This window comes from Chelonia mydas, chromosome 1 (assembly GCF_015237465.2).
Source record: "Chelonia mydas isolate rCheMyd1 chromosome 1, rCheMyd1.pri.v2, whole genome shotgun sequence".
Classification (NCBI taxonomy): domain Eukaryota; kingdom Metazoa; phylum Chordata; order Testudines; family Cheloniidae; genus Chelonia; species Chelonia mydas.
Genome location: NC_057849.1, coordinates 210,855,902 through 210,873,504, shown reverse-complemented (window position 1 = coordinate 210,873,504; position 17,603 = coordinate 210,855,902). Strand labels below are relative to the sequence as shown.

Here is a 17,603-nt window from a genome sequence, read left to right as displayed (position 1 = left end):
ACTTGGATATGGGCCCCTGGCAGGCAGTATTCCTCCCGGGATGCCATGTCAGGGAGACAGATGGGTGCTGCTGTCCCCCTCAGAAGAGAATCACCAACCATCACTACCCTACATTTCCTCCTGGGAGTGGTGGCTGTGATCCTCCCAGCCTTGGGGGTACATGGCTTCTGCTCCTCCACCTTTGGGGGTGATTCCTCATCGCTCGTTGCCAGGGCAGCATATTGGTTTTCCATCACCATGGTGGGTGGGTTGGGAGTAGGGGTGGAGCACTGCCTGCTGCCAGAAGTAATCAGCAGCCAGTGTCTTCCCTGTGACTGAGTCATATCCTTGTCCCCCGGTGGTATGACAGCAGTCCTCTGTAGCTGGATAGCTTCCTCAGCCTTGGATGTCTCAATGTGAATACTCTCAAGGAAATCCTCATGGGCTCGGATGCTCCTCAGCCTAGCCGTCTCCTCTTGTAGCTCTCCCACCTGCTTCCTGAGAGATTGCACCAGCAGGCACCTTTCGTACTGGATGGTCTCTCCAGCCTGGCTTTCTGTGAGTGGGAAATGCAGGCCACCATCTCTGCAAATCCACCCCAGGATCTAGATAGAAGCTCCCATGGTTAGGTTGTCTGTCTGGATACAGGTGCAGGTGGAGGAGATAGGAGCAGCATTGGCACTGGTGATACGGCCCTTCCTAACCATAACGATGACATTACATCTCCCTCCCATTAACTCCCTCTCAAACTCCCCTGTTTGCAGTCCCCTATTCACTACCAAGTTTGCAATAGGACCCCTCTGGATACTATTCATACACACTCCACAAGGTTTATCTTCTCATCTCTCTCCTTCTTCAAGAATGTCCCTATCTTAGAGATCTGTAGAGTGGCAACAATTGGTCAAATCCACACCTTCGCAAAACTCCATGCGATCGCTGGAGTGTCTGTCTCGGATGCCATTTTCGGCTTCACAGTACTATCATCTGTAACTGACCCGACTCCGAAGTTTCAGCCCCCCACATGGGTACTGCTTGGGAGTCACCTACAGTGAAACACTCATAGGGAGACTATTGAAAGAAGAAGACGAAGTTACTCACCTTGTGCAGTAACGATGTCTCTTTGAGACGTGTGTCCATGTAACAGGACGCACGCCGTGCCCTTCCGGTTCAGCCCTTCTCCCCGTCTTCTTAGAGACTCAGGGACACTTCAGGCTGGTGCAACACCCGTGCTCTTTATTTGTGATCACATCCCCATCACCAGTTTCCAACTATATATAGGGTTTTACAACAGCTTGCCCTACCACAGGCCTGGCTAGCAACAGACTAGGAGACTCCCACCTCCCTGTGAGCCTGAGCCGGAGCCTGAGCCTCCTGGTCTCCACCTCCCTTCTGCTCTCTCTTCCTCCCATCCTTATAGCTCCAGCTAATCATAGAATCATAGAATATCAGGGTTGGAAGAGACCTCGGGAGGCCATCTAGTCCAACCCCCTGCTCAAAGCAGGACCAATCCCCAATTAAATCATCCTAGCCAGGGATTTGTCAAGCCTGACCTTAAAAACTTCTAAGGAAGGAGATTCCACCACCTCCCTAGGTAACGCATTCGTGTTTCACCACCCTCCTAGTGAAAAAGTTTTTCCTAATATCCAACCTAAACATCCCTCACTGCAACTTGAGACCATTACTCCTTGTTCTGTCATCTGCTATCTGTCCTTGTTCAGAACTCCTTGTTCTGTCATGAGGCTGGCAGGTGTGGTCAGTTCCCAGGCAAGCATCAGGCTATCGACCCAAGCCCCAGTCCAATTTCCCTCATTGGGGCTGGAGTGGCAGGAGTTGACTAAGGCCTCTCTAGTAGCACCCTGCCACACACTGCCCTCCTTAAGGAACTAACGGGGGGGTTAGCCCTCCTGGGAGGCTGCTCCAGGGAGTCCCGCTGCCACCCACTGGGTGATCCCTAGGGTCCTCCAAGCAGGGTTAGCCCATCCCCAGGGCACAAAAGGTGCACTGGGTCAGGGGGCAGTCCTCCCCACAGGTCTACTGCTACCCACAGGTCCTCACACCAGTCGCAGCCTCGCGGTCACCCTCCCTGCTGCTCCCCCTTTTTGGCCGGCAGGGGAGCCATGTGGTTCTGTACCTCACTCCGGCTGCCTGAGGCCACAGGTGCAGTTACCCGGCCCAGGGGGGTCTGGTTCTCCCTGCCTGGAGGCTCCACCTTCAGGCATTCCTTGGGGCCCTGCCTCCTCTTGGCCTTGGGTCCCTTCCCCTGGGGTTCTATAAAGGGACACTCCTTCAGTCCCTCGCCCTCTACTTCTCTCCTGTCTTCACTCTAGCTCTGTTGTCTAGGGTCTTTCTCTCTTGTCCTCTGGGGCCCTGGGTCCTCCCCATCCCTGGGGCCACTCGGCAAAGGGGTCTCCCCTCCCCTTATCAGGGTCTCCCCTTCCTTCTTGCCGGGGGGCCCCCTCCCACAGCCTCCTTTCCACTTTGGGATGGGCCCAATCTGTCCCCAGTAACATGGGGTATGGCAACCCCTCTACCACCCCCACCAGTTGCCAGGCAAGCCAGCCACCAACCTCCAGGGGCACCTGGGCCACAGGGCAGGGCCTCCAATCCCCATGGATGCACTTGAGTGTCATTCTCACCCCAGGTATAAACCACTGGGGCTTCACAAGCTCTCGCTGAATGAGGGAGCAGGCAAAGGCCAAGTCCCTCTGGGGCTTCCTCCCCACCCGCATGGGGATGGTGGCTAGTCCCTGTCCCTGCTTCCTCCCTCCACCATTCATCTAATTGCAAATCTTGGCTAGCCCACACTCCATTTCTGGGCAATCTCTGCATTTGTATCCTGGCCGCCCACATAACCAGCAGACCAAATGTCCCGGGTGACTGTGGCTCCCTTGTTCTCCTCCTTTCTTTTCTCCATGCTTCTCCCAGTGGGGAGGGGGGTTCTCAGGGTTTCTTCCCCCAGTCCAGGTCACGGCCTGTCTGGCCCTCCTTTCAGGGAATGTCTGCCTCTGCGTATTCCTCAGTGAATTTGACAGCGGCCTCTACCGTATTTGGCTGGTGCCACCAGACCCAGACTCGCATGTTTTCCAGGAAGCCCTGCACAAATTGTTCCAGGATCACCTTGTCCATAATTTCTCCCACCGCCTGGGTGTCCGGCCTCAACCACTGAGTGGCCCAGTCCATGAGTTTCTGGGCAAAATCTCATTGCCACAAGGCTCCTGTTCACTGGGCTGCCCAAAACGTCTGTCTGTATTTTTCCGTGGACATTCCCATCCAGTCTAGGACAGCCACCTTCACCATGTCTTAATCTTTGGCCTGTTCATCACTTAAGGCCATGTAGGCAGCCTGCGCCTCACCAGGCAGATAGGGGTCCAGTCTTAGGGCCCAGGTCGCCTTGTCCCATCTGGCGCCCATTGCCACCTGCTCAAAAATACACAGGAAGGCATCTGATAGAGTCCCAACCCTGGTGCACGGCTGACATCACCTCCCGGGGGACTCATCCATCAGTGCAGGAGCTGCTGCTGCACACTGGCCTGCTCCCTGATGAAGTCCTGGAGGGTTTTCTGTTGTTCAGTCTGCCAGACAAGTAAGGCCAGCTGCTCTGCCTGGTGGGACTGCTGGAAGACCTGCAGGGTTTTCTGAAGCTCCTCTTGCTGTTTAGCTAGTCACTGCATGGTTCACTCCATGCTTCGGTAGCCATGCCCTGGTGGTGGCTTCGGATCCTGGACAAACCTCCCAGTGTAACAGGTGCATGCTGTGCCCCTCCAGTTCAGCCCTTCTCTCCCTCTTCTCAGAGATGCAGGCAGGGCCATCCTTAGGCTTATGCACCATACGCAGCTCAGTAGGGCACCCGAAAATTTGGGGCACCCTTCGATCTTAGTGTCCACCCTTCCACCTCTTCCTATGGCTGTTCTGACCCTTCCTGCAGTATCCCACAGCTGGCTGCTGCAGCCTGGTGAGTCTTCCTCAGGAGGGGATCTTGTACTTAAAAGTGAGAAAGTCTTCCAGCCTGCCAGACCTCCATTAGCGCAACACTGAAACTGTTAAAGAGCCATTCAAGTGGTAATGAAGCCATTTAACAGCCATTTGCCAACCCCCAGGTACATACTGTCAGTTTCTGAATTTACTGACAAAAACAGCTGTGCATTACTGTAATATTTACTGAGAACATGTTAGTCTACAGGACCTTAGTTTAAAAGTTGCTTTAAAAATATTTTATTAGTGTGTTGCTGAAGATGAGAAAACCACATCTATAAAAAAATCCTTGCGTAGATTTTTAGATGCACAGTCTGAGTATTCATCTTTAGGCTTAAATGCTTGGATCTTCAGACACAGAGTTTTTAATACAAATCCTTCAAAAGACCACCCTTATCTAAAATGCACACTTTAATTGTAATGACTATAGTACAAAAAACCTGCTTCCCAAGTCTTCCTGTCCTTTCTGTCCATCCCTTCTCCCTTCACCCCCCTGTTGAAGAGAGCCCTTAAAGGGACAAGACCCCTTTCCTACCAGATAGCTGAACAACCGACTTTCCCTTTCTTTACTTCTGACTATTTGATGAACTAGTTTTAAGAGAACCCTCTAGCAAAATCAGTACCTTAGTAAGATATAAAATCCTTTGTTATGCCTAAAATCTTTGGAAACATATTTTTTAAAGTTGGTGACATTTTATAAAGATGTCTATGGTTATGGAGATCACACAAAGTAAATTAGTGTTCCCTTTTTCTAAAAGCAATGAACGTTGTTATGAACACACTAAACCTCTCTGACTGAATAATTTAAAACAATATCTTTGTTTCAGTGAGTTAAATATGTAGCAATCTGGAATGATTACTGTATGAAGGCTTAGGAGTACATTTAAATGAGAAAATCAGCTTAGAAATACTGATTAAGAAAATGTAAAACAGAGAAGAGCTGCATCACGTATTCCATAATATTTAATACTGTATTCAGCAGGGCAGCTGACTTGCTCTTACTACACAGTTTTTGCAGATAAATCTCTGACAAACTGCAGGGTATATCAAAAAACCCAGGACTGGCATTTTTTACTCCCAAATTTAGTGCTTTTAATTAGGTACCTTCTGCATGTCCAGGCTTCACCTTCTGGCATGCAGTGGCAAACATGCCCCATTTTCTTTTGAAAGAAATTGCAGAAGTTTTTTTTTTTTTTCCCCAAACATCATTTGCATCATTTGGGTTCAGGGATTTGGCTGGAAGGAGGTGAGCAGGGAGGGAGAGGGAAGAGAGGAGGGAGACAGTGGGGAGAGGGTGGGGTCTGGGTGGAATGGGGGGGCAGGGCCTCGAGCAGAGCAGGGGTGGAGTATTGGTGGGGCCACAGGCAGAAGAGGTGGGCTGGGGAGCTAGCCTCCCCAAGTGGCAGCTTCACTCACTGCCCATGACAGCAGGAAAGAGCGGGTTGGCTCCCACACACCCAGCGTGCACTGCAGTCTCCTTAGGCAGGGACCATAGTCACAGAGCCGAATGCGTCAGCATTCTGCAGGAGGGAGACGGTACGGGGGTCTCTGTGGGGAACTGTGACTCTCTGCTGCTTTGAGGCGGGCCAGGTGGCTTGGTATCCTTTGCTGCCTCGTTCCTCCCCACCATGGGCTGTGAGCCCAGGCTGCCTTTGGGCATAGGGGCACCAGTTTAATAATACTGCGTAGGGCCCCATAAATCCTAAGGACGGCCGTGAATTCAGGGACACTTCAGGCTGGTGCAACACCCGTGCTCTTTATTTGTGATCACGTCCCCACCACCCCTTTCCAACTATATACAGACTTTTTACAACAGCTTGGCCCATCACAGACCTGGTCAGCAACAGACTAGGAGACTCCCACCTCAGTCTGAGGCTGATTTTCCCCTCCTGGTCTCGACCGTTCGGCTCTCACTTCCCCCCAGCCTTATAGCTCTTGATAACGAGGCTGGCAGGTGTGGTCGGTTACCAGGCAAGCATCAGGTTATCTACCCAGCCCCAATCCATTAACCCTGATTGGGGCTGGAGTGGCAGGAGCTGATTAAGGCCTCTCTAGCAGCACCCTGCCACAGTCCCTATGGGTGCTCCACAACCCACCCTCCTCCCCTCTATTTCAGAGTTCTTGTCAATGACTCTGCGGTCGAGAAGGAACTGAGGACAGTTAGCCCACGCGCGCTGACTAGCCTTGTGGTGCAGCACGAGGAGAGACAGCATATGTGCGGGCCCAATGGACACTGCTACTGATGTTCTCCGATCAGCAGCGCAGAAATGCAAGCACACCTACAGTGTAGCACGCAAAGGGACACATCTCAAAGAACCATCCTTACTGCACAAGATGAGTAACTGCTTATTGCATAGGATACAGCGATTATAAGTGCATGCATCACTTTACAAGCATTTCATAAAGTCAAAACACAAAACACATTTCTATGTGGCTGAAGACTCTGTTGGATAGGCTGAAGGACATCAGCTGCAAGTGGATGAGGCCTGAGGCCAGGACAAGCTGGTCTAACTTGAGGGCCCTGAGCTGGGACCCAGGAAAGTGTGTGGGCCTGGGTTCCCCTACCAACCCCCTGACAGATCTGAGATCCGAGAGGGTTTTCAGGTTCCTGAGCAGCAGCAACAGACTGACAGCCCCACTGAGCTGAGGGAGCCGGCGCCACACCCTGCTTGGCCAGGTGGGGCACTGTTGGACTGACACACTGACTCACAGTGCCCAGTTTCCATTCAGGCGCTATTGTGGGCATCCCACATTTATGCCCCAAGAGCTCACAGGCATGTGATATTTCCTCTTTTACGCCATTCCAGGCTAGTGAGATCATTGCTGTAACGGGTAATGAGAGCTTGGGGTGGGCACTGGCGTTTAGCAGTCTGCAATGCCCCCAGGGCTCTAGTGTGGATTGTCAGACTCTGGTTGCAGGCAGTCAGGCCTGTTGGTTGGAGTGGTGGTCGAAGCTGGATGTAGGGTTGGCACCGGGCTAAAGGCAGCACTTTTGAAACCAGGGTCTGGGGACAGGCTGTGGGTCAGAACCCATGTCAGAGTCCATAGACAAGCCAAATCAGTGTCAGAGTCAGAGTGCAGATGCAGGCCAAGGGCTGAAGCCAGATTGGAGTCACACCCAGTGTCTGAAGGCAGAAGCAGGGCTGGAGCAGGTCAGTAACAAGGCTGGAGCAAAAGGTCAGAATGAGGCACAGACAAGGCTGGAGTGAGCTGGAGCAAGGCTGGGACAGGACCAGGAATCAGATCAAGGGCAGGCTGGAAGCCTAGGGACCCATCTGTGACACGGTGAGGCATCAGGAGGTTCCTGGCCAGGTAGGGCTGTTTCACAGACTAACTTGCAGCTCTGGCAGGGTCAGGGAAATACTTGGGCCTGGGGATCATCTGACCCATGGCCTGCTCAGGGATAGGCTGCTGCAGCATGCCTGAGGGCTGGATCACTGACGCACTGGGAATGGGTGGGTGTAAGCCTACCCACATCTAAAGGCAGCTCCCCTCAGCCTAGGCATCGAATAATTGGACCCAGACATCGAATAATTTCAGGGGACAACAAATGAAAATCAGGGATGGGAGTGAGGGTCACAGATATAAAATCAGGGATCCAGAGGGGAACACTGAGCAGAGAACCCCAGACAGCGCCCACTGCTCCTCAAAGGCATCCAGGGAAGCAGTGGACACTTCCCAGAGGAACTCTGCCCTGAGACGTGTCTTGAGGGATGTTTGGAAATAGGCCTCACAGAAGCAGAGCACCCCCTTCTGTCCAGCTTCCTGGTGAATGGCCACCTTGGCCAGCGCCAGGCGGAGATTGACAAGGTGGTCTGACGATTTTCTTGGGCCAAGGATGGGGTGCATAAATAAGGAGGTGTGGGGGAAAATTCAGCCAGAATCAGAAGAGGAGGTTCTGGAGGAGCCAGAAGAGGGGCTGTGAACTGACACACTCAATATAAATGTTAATCGGGGTCTCCCTCACTGGAAAACAAGCAGGTTTTGGGGGTAGTTGTAAACCGCGCCAGGTACACGTGTTCATGGCTCCATGAAGGAGGCACCAACTAATATACCCACCTCGCTGTGGGACCAGGGTGAAATACAGACTGACCCACCAGGGTTCCCCACCCTCCTTGGGTGATAGGAGGACCCATTGTGACACTGCACCCCACCCCATATTTTTGTAGTGATATTGCTAGGAGATGATTATGACATAATTATAATGTATTTAATGCAAAACAGGTCATGTGAGATGTCATTGGAAAAGTTATGATTTGCTAATATGATTATCCTATTTGTATGCATGTATATTGACTATGTATCTGTATTTCAAATGTAGTTACACCTTAATAACGCCCACTTGACAAGATGCTTTCAATCTAGATCGTGGGTGGGGAAGGATTAGGGATGGGCCATTAGGAAAAAACAATAGGCCTTAGGAGAAGCTTATCCCCCACCTGGTGAGCCTTCCTGTGAGTGCTACAGACAGCCTGTAAGTAATGGCTGCTATGACTCTATAAGGACCACAAGTCTCTGGACTCCATCTTGAGATGTCATTATTTTTCCAAGACTGGTTTGGGAACCCAGGGTTCCTGCCATATACAAAAGCTACATAAGGCAGGGAGTGACATCATCTGGTGTTCTTCGTTCCCCACACAAGAAGATTCCTGGTAACACCTGAAGAACAAAGGCTGAACTGTGGGAAGTGCTGGACCCAGGCTAAAGGGATTTTTACCCTGTGAATGAAACACCTGGGATTCCAAGCTGTAAAGCAAGTGCAGCTTGCCCATTAAGAAACTGCAGCCTGATTGTATAATCTCTTAGGGTGGGAATCTGCTATTCATATCCAATCTATTTGGCATATTAAGCTTAGTCTGCGTTTTTTGTTTATTTGCTAGGTAATCTGCTTTAATTTATTTGCTATTGCTGATAATCACTTAAAATCTATCTTTTGTAGTTAATAAATTTGTTTTTGCATTATCGAAACCAGTGAGTTGGAGTGAAGTGTGTGGGAATCATAACTCAGGGGCAAAGGCTGTTGCATATTCCTCTCTACATTGAGGGAGGGAGTGAATTTTATGAGCTTACGCTGTACAGTTCCCAGTGCAGGGTAAGAAGGTATAATTTTGGGTTTGTACTCCAGAGAGGGTGTGTGCGTGAGGAGCTTGAAGTTGCCTCAGGTGTAGCCTTCTTATGCAGGGGCTGGTCAGAGAGCCTGCATGTAACTGTAGCTGTGTGTGTCTCCACGTGTATGTATGCTCGTGACAGTGAAGGCTGGAAGGCTTTGCACCTTGTCAGGGAAGTACAGTGTGAGAGGGTGCCCAGGCTGGTGGGTCAGAGGGCTCAGTGATACTCCAGTTCCAGGTGGAACCCTGGGGGGAACCTGTCACACCCACCACTTGGTGTCAAGGCAGGACACAAGGGTGAGGAAATGAAGGGTGAGGAGCATGAGTGCATAGTTGTCTTCTGGCTGCTGCTCGGAGACAGATTAGTTGCATATCTCACAGCCATCTCACATGGTACATAGGGGGTGGCCTAGGATGCTCGTGGGCCAGGGAGCCAGTGGTAAGGTCCTAAGGGCCATGGGTGAGGGGCAGAAATGGAGAAACCTTCCACAGGACCCATTCAAGGAAAACACAAGAGGTGGGTGGTAGGGCTGCCCGCACCTCATGGAGCACTCAATGAGAAATGTGTGGGGTGGAGAACCCCATGCGTGGTGGAGCACCATAGGGGTCCACCCAGTCCATCCGGTCATAGTCCAGGGGATCCTGGTTGCACCAGCTGGGACCCGCCTCTAGTGTCCCGAGGGGCACTCTGCCACCTGCACACCTAGGTAGTGACTTTGTAGCAGCGGCGGCCATGGACCTGGTTGCAAAGAATAGCTTCTAGGTCCTGAGGAGATCCTGGTAAAAAACCAGCCGCTCAGAGAGGTCTCGCGGGAGAACCCTTAGGTGGAGATAGAAGAGCTGTCAATTGTATGGGAGATCTCAGAGGGGTCAGACAAAGGCATGCACTAGCATGCTCTATGCCGGACTACCTGCACCAGAAGGGAGTCTGTGCAGGGCCTGAGGTGGAAGAAATGGACCTGACTGTGGAGGAAGAGCAGACCCGGTCTTCCCTTCTCCGGGGAGAGGCTCAAGACACCTGGAGAGACCCAGCGCAACCCTGGCGAGAAGAACTCCAAGATTTTTTTCTGCAGACCAGCCAGGGTGCCCAGGACGGGGTCAGGATGTTGAGCCGGTTCCAGAGCATGGACAGGAACAGTTTGGGTGAGCACCAGTGACCTCTCCTGTAGGGAAATGCACCGGAGAGACTCCCCACACCTCCGCAAACTGTCAGCCCCCCTGGTCTTGAGAGCAACCCTGTTCTCAAGTGTGGAGGGATCAGTGGGGGAGAGATAAATGCCCAGATAGAGCAGTGGACCTGCTCTGCACCAAATGGCCTGCGGTGAGTCAGTGCAGCTGAGTGAGCAGCCTTGGTCTGGCTGTGGGTTTGCCTCACACTGATACTGAATGCTCAACTGAGAGCCGGGTCAGGCTGTTCTGGGCTGTAGGAGCAGAGGCAGTGCACCAACGGGAGTGTGTGCACCGGGAAGCCACTGAGGCTGCTTTCCTACATTGCCCTGTCGTCATGGCCCCTGTTCCCGGAGGGGGAGGGCAGGATCATGACCATGTTCCCCTGTACTGCACTGAGGCTGATAGTTCCATTCCATCAGGAAAGATCCTGCTGCTTCAGCCTCCCAGCTGGGTTTGGGAGCACAACACAGCCAGGCCTGAGCCAAACTGAGAGCTACTGGCACCATGTGTCCCCTCCCTGCACTACACCATGATTGAGAGAGAAGTGGGACTGACTCCCTGCTGACAAGTGCGAGTCCTGGAGACCAGCCCCCTCCAGATTCCTGGCCAGGAGTTTGGAACTACCAAATAAGAGATGGACTCAGAAGTTCCAGCTCGGCTCTTGTACTGAGCCCTGCACCTGGTGGGAGTTTCTTATGCAGTGAAATCACTGAAGGATTACGGGGTGATGGTGACACAGGGAGAGGATCTGCCCCCTCCAGCCTCAGCTACTCCCCCATGAGCAGCAGAGACCAAAAACGAGGAGTCAAGCATAGGAACGTCTCAGGGGTCACAATGAAGGTGGTGCTGCTGCATTCCCTCAGCCTCCTGCACCCTGGCCCTCCTGTGCTGTGAGTGTTGGGGAGATGGTCCAGTTCTCCTTTCTGTAGTCTGCACCTTCAAATGGGAGGAGTTTCCTTGCCTTCCTCACAGATTGAGCAGGCTTGAAGCAAAGCACGGACCCCACACTGTGCCTGTCTCTCATGGGGACTTCATACTGATCCCTTTGGTGTTTTCCATACTGTGAAATAAACTGAGACTAACAGGGCCTTTGGGAAAGCTTCTTCTCTATCTGGGGGGGAGCAAATCAAGGCAAGTAGTAAAATATATCACAGTACAGGAGTAAATAGGAAATTGAAACAACAGGAAATGGTTACAGCACCTAGTCACAGGGACAGAAGCAAAATTTTTATTACTCCCTCCACCCCCAACATACACACATGCATTCTCTATGTGGGGCAAAGTCAATACACTTACTGGTTTAAGTCATACCCTAAACTCAGTGCAAGTCATGAAAGCCCAGTAGCAGGACCCTATGGATATTCTGTGCTTTCTGGCAGTGGGATTTAGGAGGTCTCAGGACTTCTCCCCAGACTTCTAACCCCAGACCAGTAGTGTCACAGGGTGCAGTCTGGCACAGGCCCCCGTGGTGTGGAAATGTGGCCATCCTGCCTCTGTTTCCCCTCTGTCAGTTCCATAAGTTCTCACACCCCAGAGGGGGCAGTTAAGGTCCCCTGCCTTGGGGCAATTACACCACTGAAATGTATCCCCTTCTTCACCTTCACAGCAGAGATCTCCCACCTGCTTCATCAAGCCCCTCCCAGCTACACAGGGGCAGGACCTCACCACCCCACGTGGCCCTTTCTGAGGTCTCCACAGCTACTCCTCATGTCCAGACTTCTGATCCCGTCCTCTCACCTCCCAGCCACAGGCTCGCCTGCCCCACTCCTCGGGCTTCTGCCCCAGCTTCCCTCGGGTAGGGAGCTCTGCTGGCCCCACTCCAGACACCAGGCTCTGAGCAGAGATCTGCCCCAGGACTTTCCCAGCCCCTTCCCCGCCACTCACTGGGCAACAATCCCTGCCTGGCTCTTTCTGTCTTGCTCGTGGGATCAGCCACTTGACATGGTCACCCCCAGGGAGCTGCAGGATCCACCCAGGACACCTGTTCTGAAGGGGACAGCCTTGGCGCAGCTGTCACAGCACTGCCAGCTCTGGCAAACTGCTCCTGGTGATGGGATTTTGGTGCGGTGGGGCCCAGTCTCCAGATAACAAGAGAAGCTCCAACCACCTAATGACTTTGAGCCTTTGATTGGCTACCTGCCTCACTTGTCCACCTCCTGGGGCAGAAAAACCAATCAGAGCTGTTGCAAGGAGAGCTCACCCCCTCTCCCAGTAACGTTGCTAGCACCTTCTTCCATTATCAGTCAGTTCTTCAATTCTCTGACCTGTGTTCTCTTTATTCAGGGTCAGTGGCTGCACTGTGCTATACTGGCCCTTGCACGGCGAGCCGCTGACAAGGATTGTAGTTAAGGCAGAGCTGGTGTAGCTGCCGCATGGTTCCTGGTCTTTGCCTCTCTCTGGACAGATGAGAGAGAACTTCCTGTGCTGATTCTGAGTTCTTGCCAATCACCAAGATGGCGTCTGTCTGGGGAAACACCTTGTTGTTCGTTGCCAAGGAGCTCACACGGTGGCACTTTGGCTTTCATGAGGTAGGGGTGGCAAAGTGCCAGAGATGCCTGCGTTAGAGCTGTTTCCTACAAGGCCACCTTTCTGTTTGGCACCACAGTTGCTGCGATGGGCTGATTTCAAATTCCATTCTAAATGCCTCTGTTAGGCCTGTTCAAACACACACCTACACACGGCTCCTTCAGGCTGGATTTTACCTTTGATCGCCCCCTCTCCCGGCTGCTTTTCCACTGGACATCGGCTATGTTGTTTTCCTGGTTAACTTGCTGCTGTCTCCTGGACGCTCGTGTCCTACAGCCAATGTGCTGCTCTTCGCTGTATAGAAGAGACGGGTTTCAGCTGCACGGACTATTGTGGAGATTCTCTATTCAGATGGATAGAAATGGCCAGGACCCTGCGATTCTCTCTTGCTCCCAGACTGACTAACACAGCCTGTGCTGACTAGAGTTACCACACAGGGCAGTCCTAGCACTGGCCTGGACAGAGAGTCCTGGAGTGGGTTGCTACCTACACTACGGTATGCGAGATGGTCACTCAGAACCTAGTCAGTCAGTGTTAAGAACAAGCTCTAACACGGTGAACAGGAAGCCCTCTGAGACTCTGCTGCCACTGATGGTCACCTCTGAAGAAGGAAGCTCCATGACACACTCCTATCACTAATGTACCACTGCCATTCCCACTCCGTTCAGGAAGCCCTGAGCAGTCTGGGTTCCACAAAGGGAGCAGGGGTTGGTCCCTTCTACTTTGGATACAGCTAACCACACTGGTAATATCCCAGCTCTGTGGTTTTAGTGGCCTGGCTACAACTGGACACAGACAGCTCTGTGCGGTTCAATTTTAGAGGTTTATTTTTTCCCTACATTTGTTTTCTTAATTAGTTTGTCAAATGAGCAGCATTCTAGGCTCTACAGTTATTTGACTAATCAGACAGAATCATTTTTCACAGAGTTCTGCCCTACGCCAAGGAGGGTGGTTACATGGTGATCTGAGACTGAAGCGAACATGACATCAGAAGCGGACTGTCACTCATATATGGTAACAACCAGAATTTTAGAATTGTATTGGATGTTTTAGCTGCATGAAGTTTTAGATAAACTCTCTGATAATGTCTAAAAAGGTGAATATTGTTTCTATTGGTTCCTTCTGGCAGCTGATGCCAGCATCTGAATCTACATATTTCCCTGCCACTGCTTTGCTGTCACTTGTTAGACACAGAGGAGCCCTGGCAGGGTGTTTCCGTGCTGCCTGTGCAGTGTCAGGAGGGGACGGCAGGTCCGTCTGGCAATGAAGAGACATCTCTCCGCTCAGCTGCTTTGGCTTCTCCTCTTTCTTCAGGACACCACGGGTAAGTGCCTGCTTTATTTCACTGGATGAGCTGGGCAGAGGAGAAGTAGGAAGAAAGTTTCAATACACTAGAAATAGTGTTTTATTCCAGAAGTCAAGGAAGCAAATGGAAAGCAGGCAGTTGGGGTTAAATAAATTTGTGTTTCTGATTATCTCCCATTGGTTATTCTGAGAAAGGAGGTTTATATATTTGCAATAATCATAGATTTGACCCTGTCACTGTCTGTGTGCTTTATAAAATACCTCAGTCTTGTAGCACTGTGAGCCCAGAGTTGCTTTTAGTGAACTAATGGCTTCAGTGCTTAGAAATTTCTGTCAACTAATCACAAGAAAAGCAAAATGGGCTTCTGTATTATGACTTCCAGCCTCATCGCCCGTCCAGCTCTGTGCCTGTGTATGGAACCTGTGAATAATTGTCCTGTGTGCGTCCAACGAGCCAGGCCAACTTCAGCAGGGTTTGAATGACGCACTTGTCAGGACACTGAACTGTTCAGTAGCAGCCTGTTTCTGTGAGTTGCTGCAGTCTGAGACGCTGCTGTTCTGTAGCTGCAGTGTGAACAGGTGAAGCTGAAGATGAAAGTCAGATTTTAGAAACCTCAAATATTTAGCTAGAGACAAACTGCGGTACCACAGCTGCTATGCAGAGATCACAGATAGCTCTGCAACGTCTCTGTGCCTTGGAGGGTGGGTGCTGAGGATTCCAGAGCAAGGACATTTTCTGAAGTGGGGGGTTTTAGCTGAACTTCCCAAAAAATTCCCACAGAAGCAGCTGGGGTTTGATCTGATGATAAAACTGAACTTTAGCACAGGGAAACCACAGAGAATTCCACTTGTATTCCTGGGTAACCAAATTGCTATGGCCTGGGTCATGTGAAACCAGGGGGCCCTATTCTCCCAGCAGGGTGGAGTGACTCCCATTACCTACAATGGGTGGAACTCGCACTCTGCAGGGAGAGAAGGCAGCCGTATACTCCACTGGTCAACAGTCTGGTCAGATTAATAATAGAAGCTGGTTACAACCTTCCTTTTCTTGTCTTTAAATTTGAGTGCATGTGGAACAGGAATGTTCCCCTCACACTTGTGTCCAGTTAAAATTTCATAACCCACCAGACCCTGAGCAAGTTTATCAGCTTGATTTAAATGCATCTTAGAATGGCTGCTGAGTTCTCTACCACCCTCCCTCAATAATGGGGCACTTTACAAATCTGCAAATGGACACCTATGTATGGGCTGGATTCTGGTTCCACCGAAAAGTTTCACAGTGCTGAAACCGACACTCTCAGCAGGCACATGTTTTCCTCTTTGTCAAAAATTTAGAAAAAAAATGGAGCAGAACAGAAATGGTTTTGTGAAATTGTTGCCCATCTTTCTTCCTGCCATTGCTGACCCCCCTGTGACAGGAACAGTCCCAGTGAATCCAGTGCAGTCTGCGAGACAAATCCTGGGAGTAAGAGTCCCACCAGTGTTACACAATCTAGACTTATATAAAAATGAGGTTAAAGGAGGGAGGGGACTCAAATACAGCCAGGGACTACAGCACAAAAGGATTTATAAACAACAGGGCCAGCTTTAAATCAACACATTACTCTATAGGAGCTAATGTGGGCTCCCTTTCAACAAGCACTTAAGCACGGGCTTAATATTAAGCATGTGAGTTAGTCCCCCATGACTAAGTGCCTTTGCTGGTTCAGGGCCATAAAGAGCAAGGGGCAGGTGTAATATGATGGTGGCTGCTGAAACCGGAGAGCAAACGTGCTGCAGCAGATATGCCCTACTGGGAATGGCACGAAGAACAAATCATAATAATCAGTGCCCAGTCAGTGCTGTTGTGAGGACACCATGGAATACATGAGCACACAGCCTGTGCCCCCTGTGTACTTACAGATGGCTGTATGCTGAAAGCCCTGCACTGGGAATCCGGCAATGAGAGTCCATTCTTGACTCTGACACAGATTTACTGTCTGACCTTGGGGCATCTCACATAATTTCTCAGTGCCTCAGGTTCCCTTTCTGTGAAATGGGACAATACCTACCTGTGTGATTGAAGGGGGAGGGGTGGAGAGAGAATGTGGGGATACAATTCATCAGACAGAAAAAGGCTTTAAATAAATTAAAATAAAACTAAAGTAAACTCTTTTATCTCAAGCCCAACACGTGGGTTCCCACAGAGAGGCGAAGTGTCAGAAGAGACACTAAGGTTCTTATTCTGACTCAGTGCCAGAGAATGAATCCCCTCAAGAAGAGAGACATGGAGGTGGAGCCAGAGCTCCTGGACTCCCCATAATAGTCACTGTCCCTTGGGAAGGGGATTTGGTTTCACCATGACATCATATAGAACAGTGCTCCCCCTCCCCATCAATATATAGCTGTAATTGCAGGTACCAGGAGCTCTCTGCTCTGAGGGTTCTGATGTCCCTGACCCCTAAGAAGGAGTTACAGCCCCTGTTACTGGAGAGGAAATATGCTGTATAAAAACTGAGCATAAAATACTCATCACAGATAAATCTGCAGTTACACTTTTTAACCAGCAGGTAAATGCAGATGGGAGAAAAACATTTTCTCAAATTCCTTATGAGAAACATTTAAAGATTGTAGCAGGGGCTGGGGAAGGACCAGTGACCAGGCAGAGGAGGGAGGGAAGCAGTAGTGAATGGCAGGTGGGCCACTAACATGTAAGAGGTTGCTCCTTGCTGTCTCCTACCTTGTGCAGCTGTATACGTATTTCACAGTAGCAAATCTCTGCAGGGCTGCATGCTACCTTGGTTATGGAGCCTGACCCGCACACTGAGCTGTGCCCCCCACTCCCACAATCCACCCCCAGCTGGGACTCCTGCCCCTGCTTCAGCCATGCCCAAGTTCACCTCCCTCCAAACTGCCTCCCTCAGACCCACACAATAGTGACACGTACTTCACCAATCATTTCCTGGATTTCAGAGGTGAAACACTCAAAGTGGAAAAGCTTCACCGGGAGACAGTGAGAGCATTCCAGCCCGGAATAGTTAATTGTCTGGGTTACTGCACTCACCGGTAGGGCAGGGATGAATTATCAGAGTTCAGGTCCCTGCTTCTGAGTGGGAATTGAACTCAGGGTCTCCCATATCCCAGGCAAGTGCCCTAATCACGGGGCTAAAGGTTATAAGGGGGAGCACACGCCGTTTCTGTATGACCCTAAGTGGACTTCTCAGATTTGCTGATGAGTTCCAAACAGTTTCAGGGCTGAACCAAATATTTTTTCTGATGTTTTGGTTTGTTCTCTGAAATAAAACATTGATTCCTGGCCTAGCTGTAGCTAGGAATGGTGACACGAGAAGGATGGAGGCAGTGGTGAGATTGGGTATGGAGGTGGACAGGGTGGGTGGGTGTGACATTCACAGCATCCCAATGCCAGAGGGCAAGGGGCTCACTGGTATCAGATCATGAGTTTCAGCTGGCCTGGCCAGTTCAATGAACCCCAATTCACTGATGTCCTAATCTGATAGGTGGTATGTAAAATATTGGAAAACTAATAACTCACTGATTATTAAT

At 50.8% G+C, this 17,603-nt stretch overlaps 1 protein-coding gene across 5 annotated transcripts in view; it reads left to right on the top strand.

Moving 5' to 3' along the window:
• Nucleotides 1–17,603, top strand: part of LOC102935053 (antigen WC1.1) — a 256,921-nt gene that overhangs the window by 177,138 nt on the left and 62,180 nt on the right. For 2 of the 5 annotated variants that reach the window (XM_037912353.2, XM_037912346.2), the window contains exon 1: nucleotides 13,935–14,079. The exons of 2 other annotated variants lie outside the window; for them this stretch is intronic. In XM_037912353.2, the coding sequence (XP_037768281.1) occupies nucleotides 14,019–14,079 (61 nt within the window). In that variant the 5' untranslated portion in view covers nucleotides 13,935–14,018. Of the gene's footprint in view, nucleotides 1–13,934; nucleotides 14,080–17,603 lie in introns of those variants that run through there. One more of the 5 variants, XM_037912358.2, reaches the window with a different exon arrangement.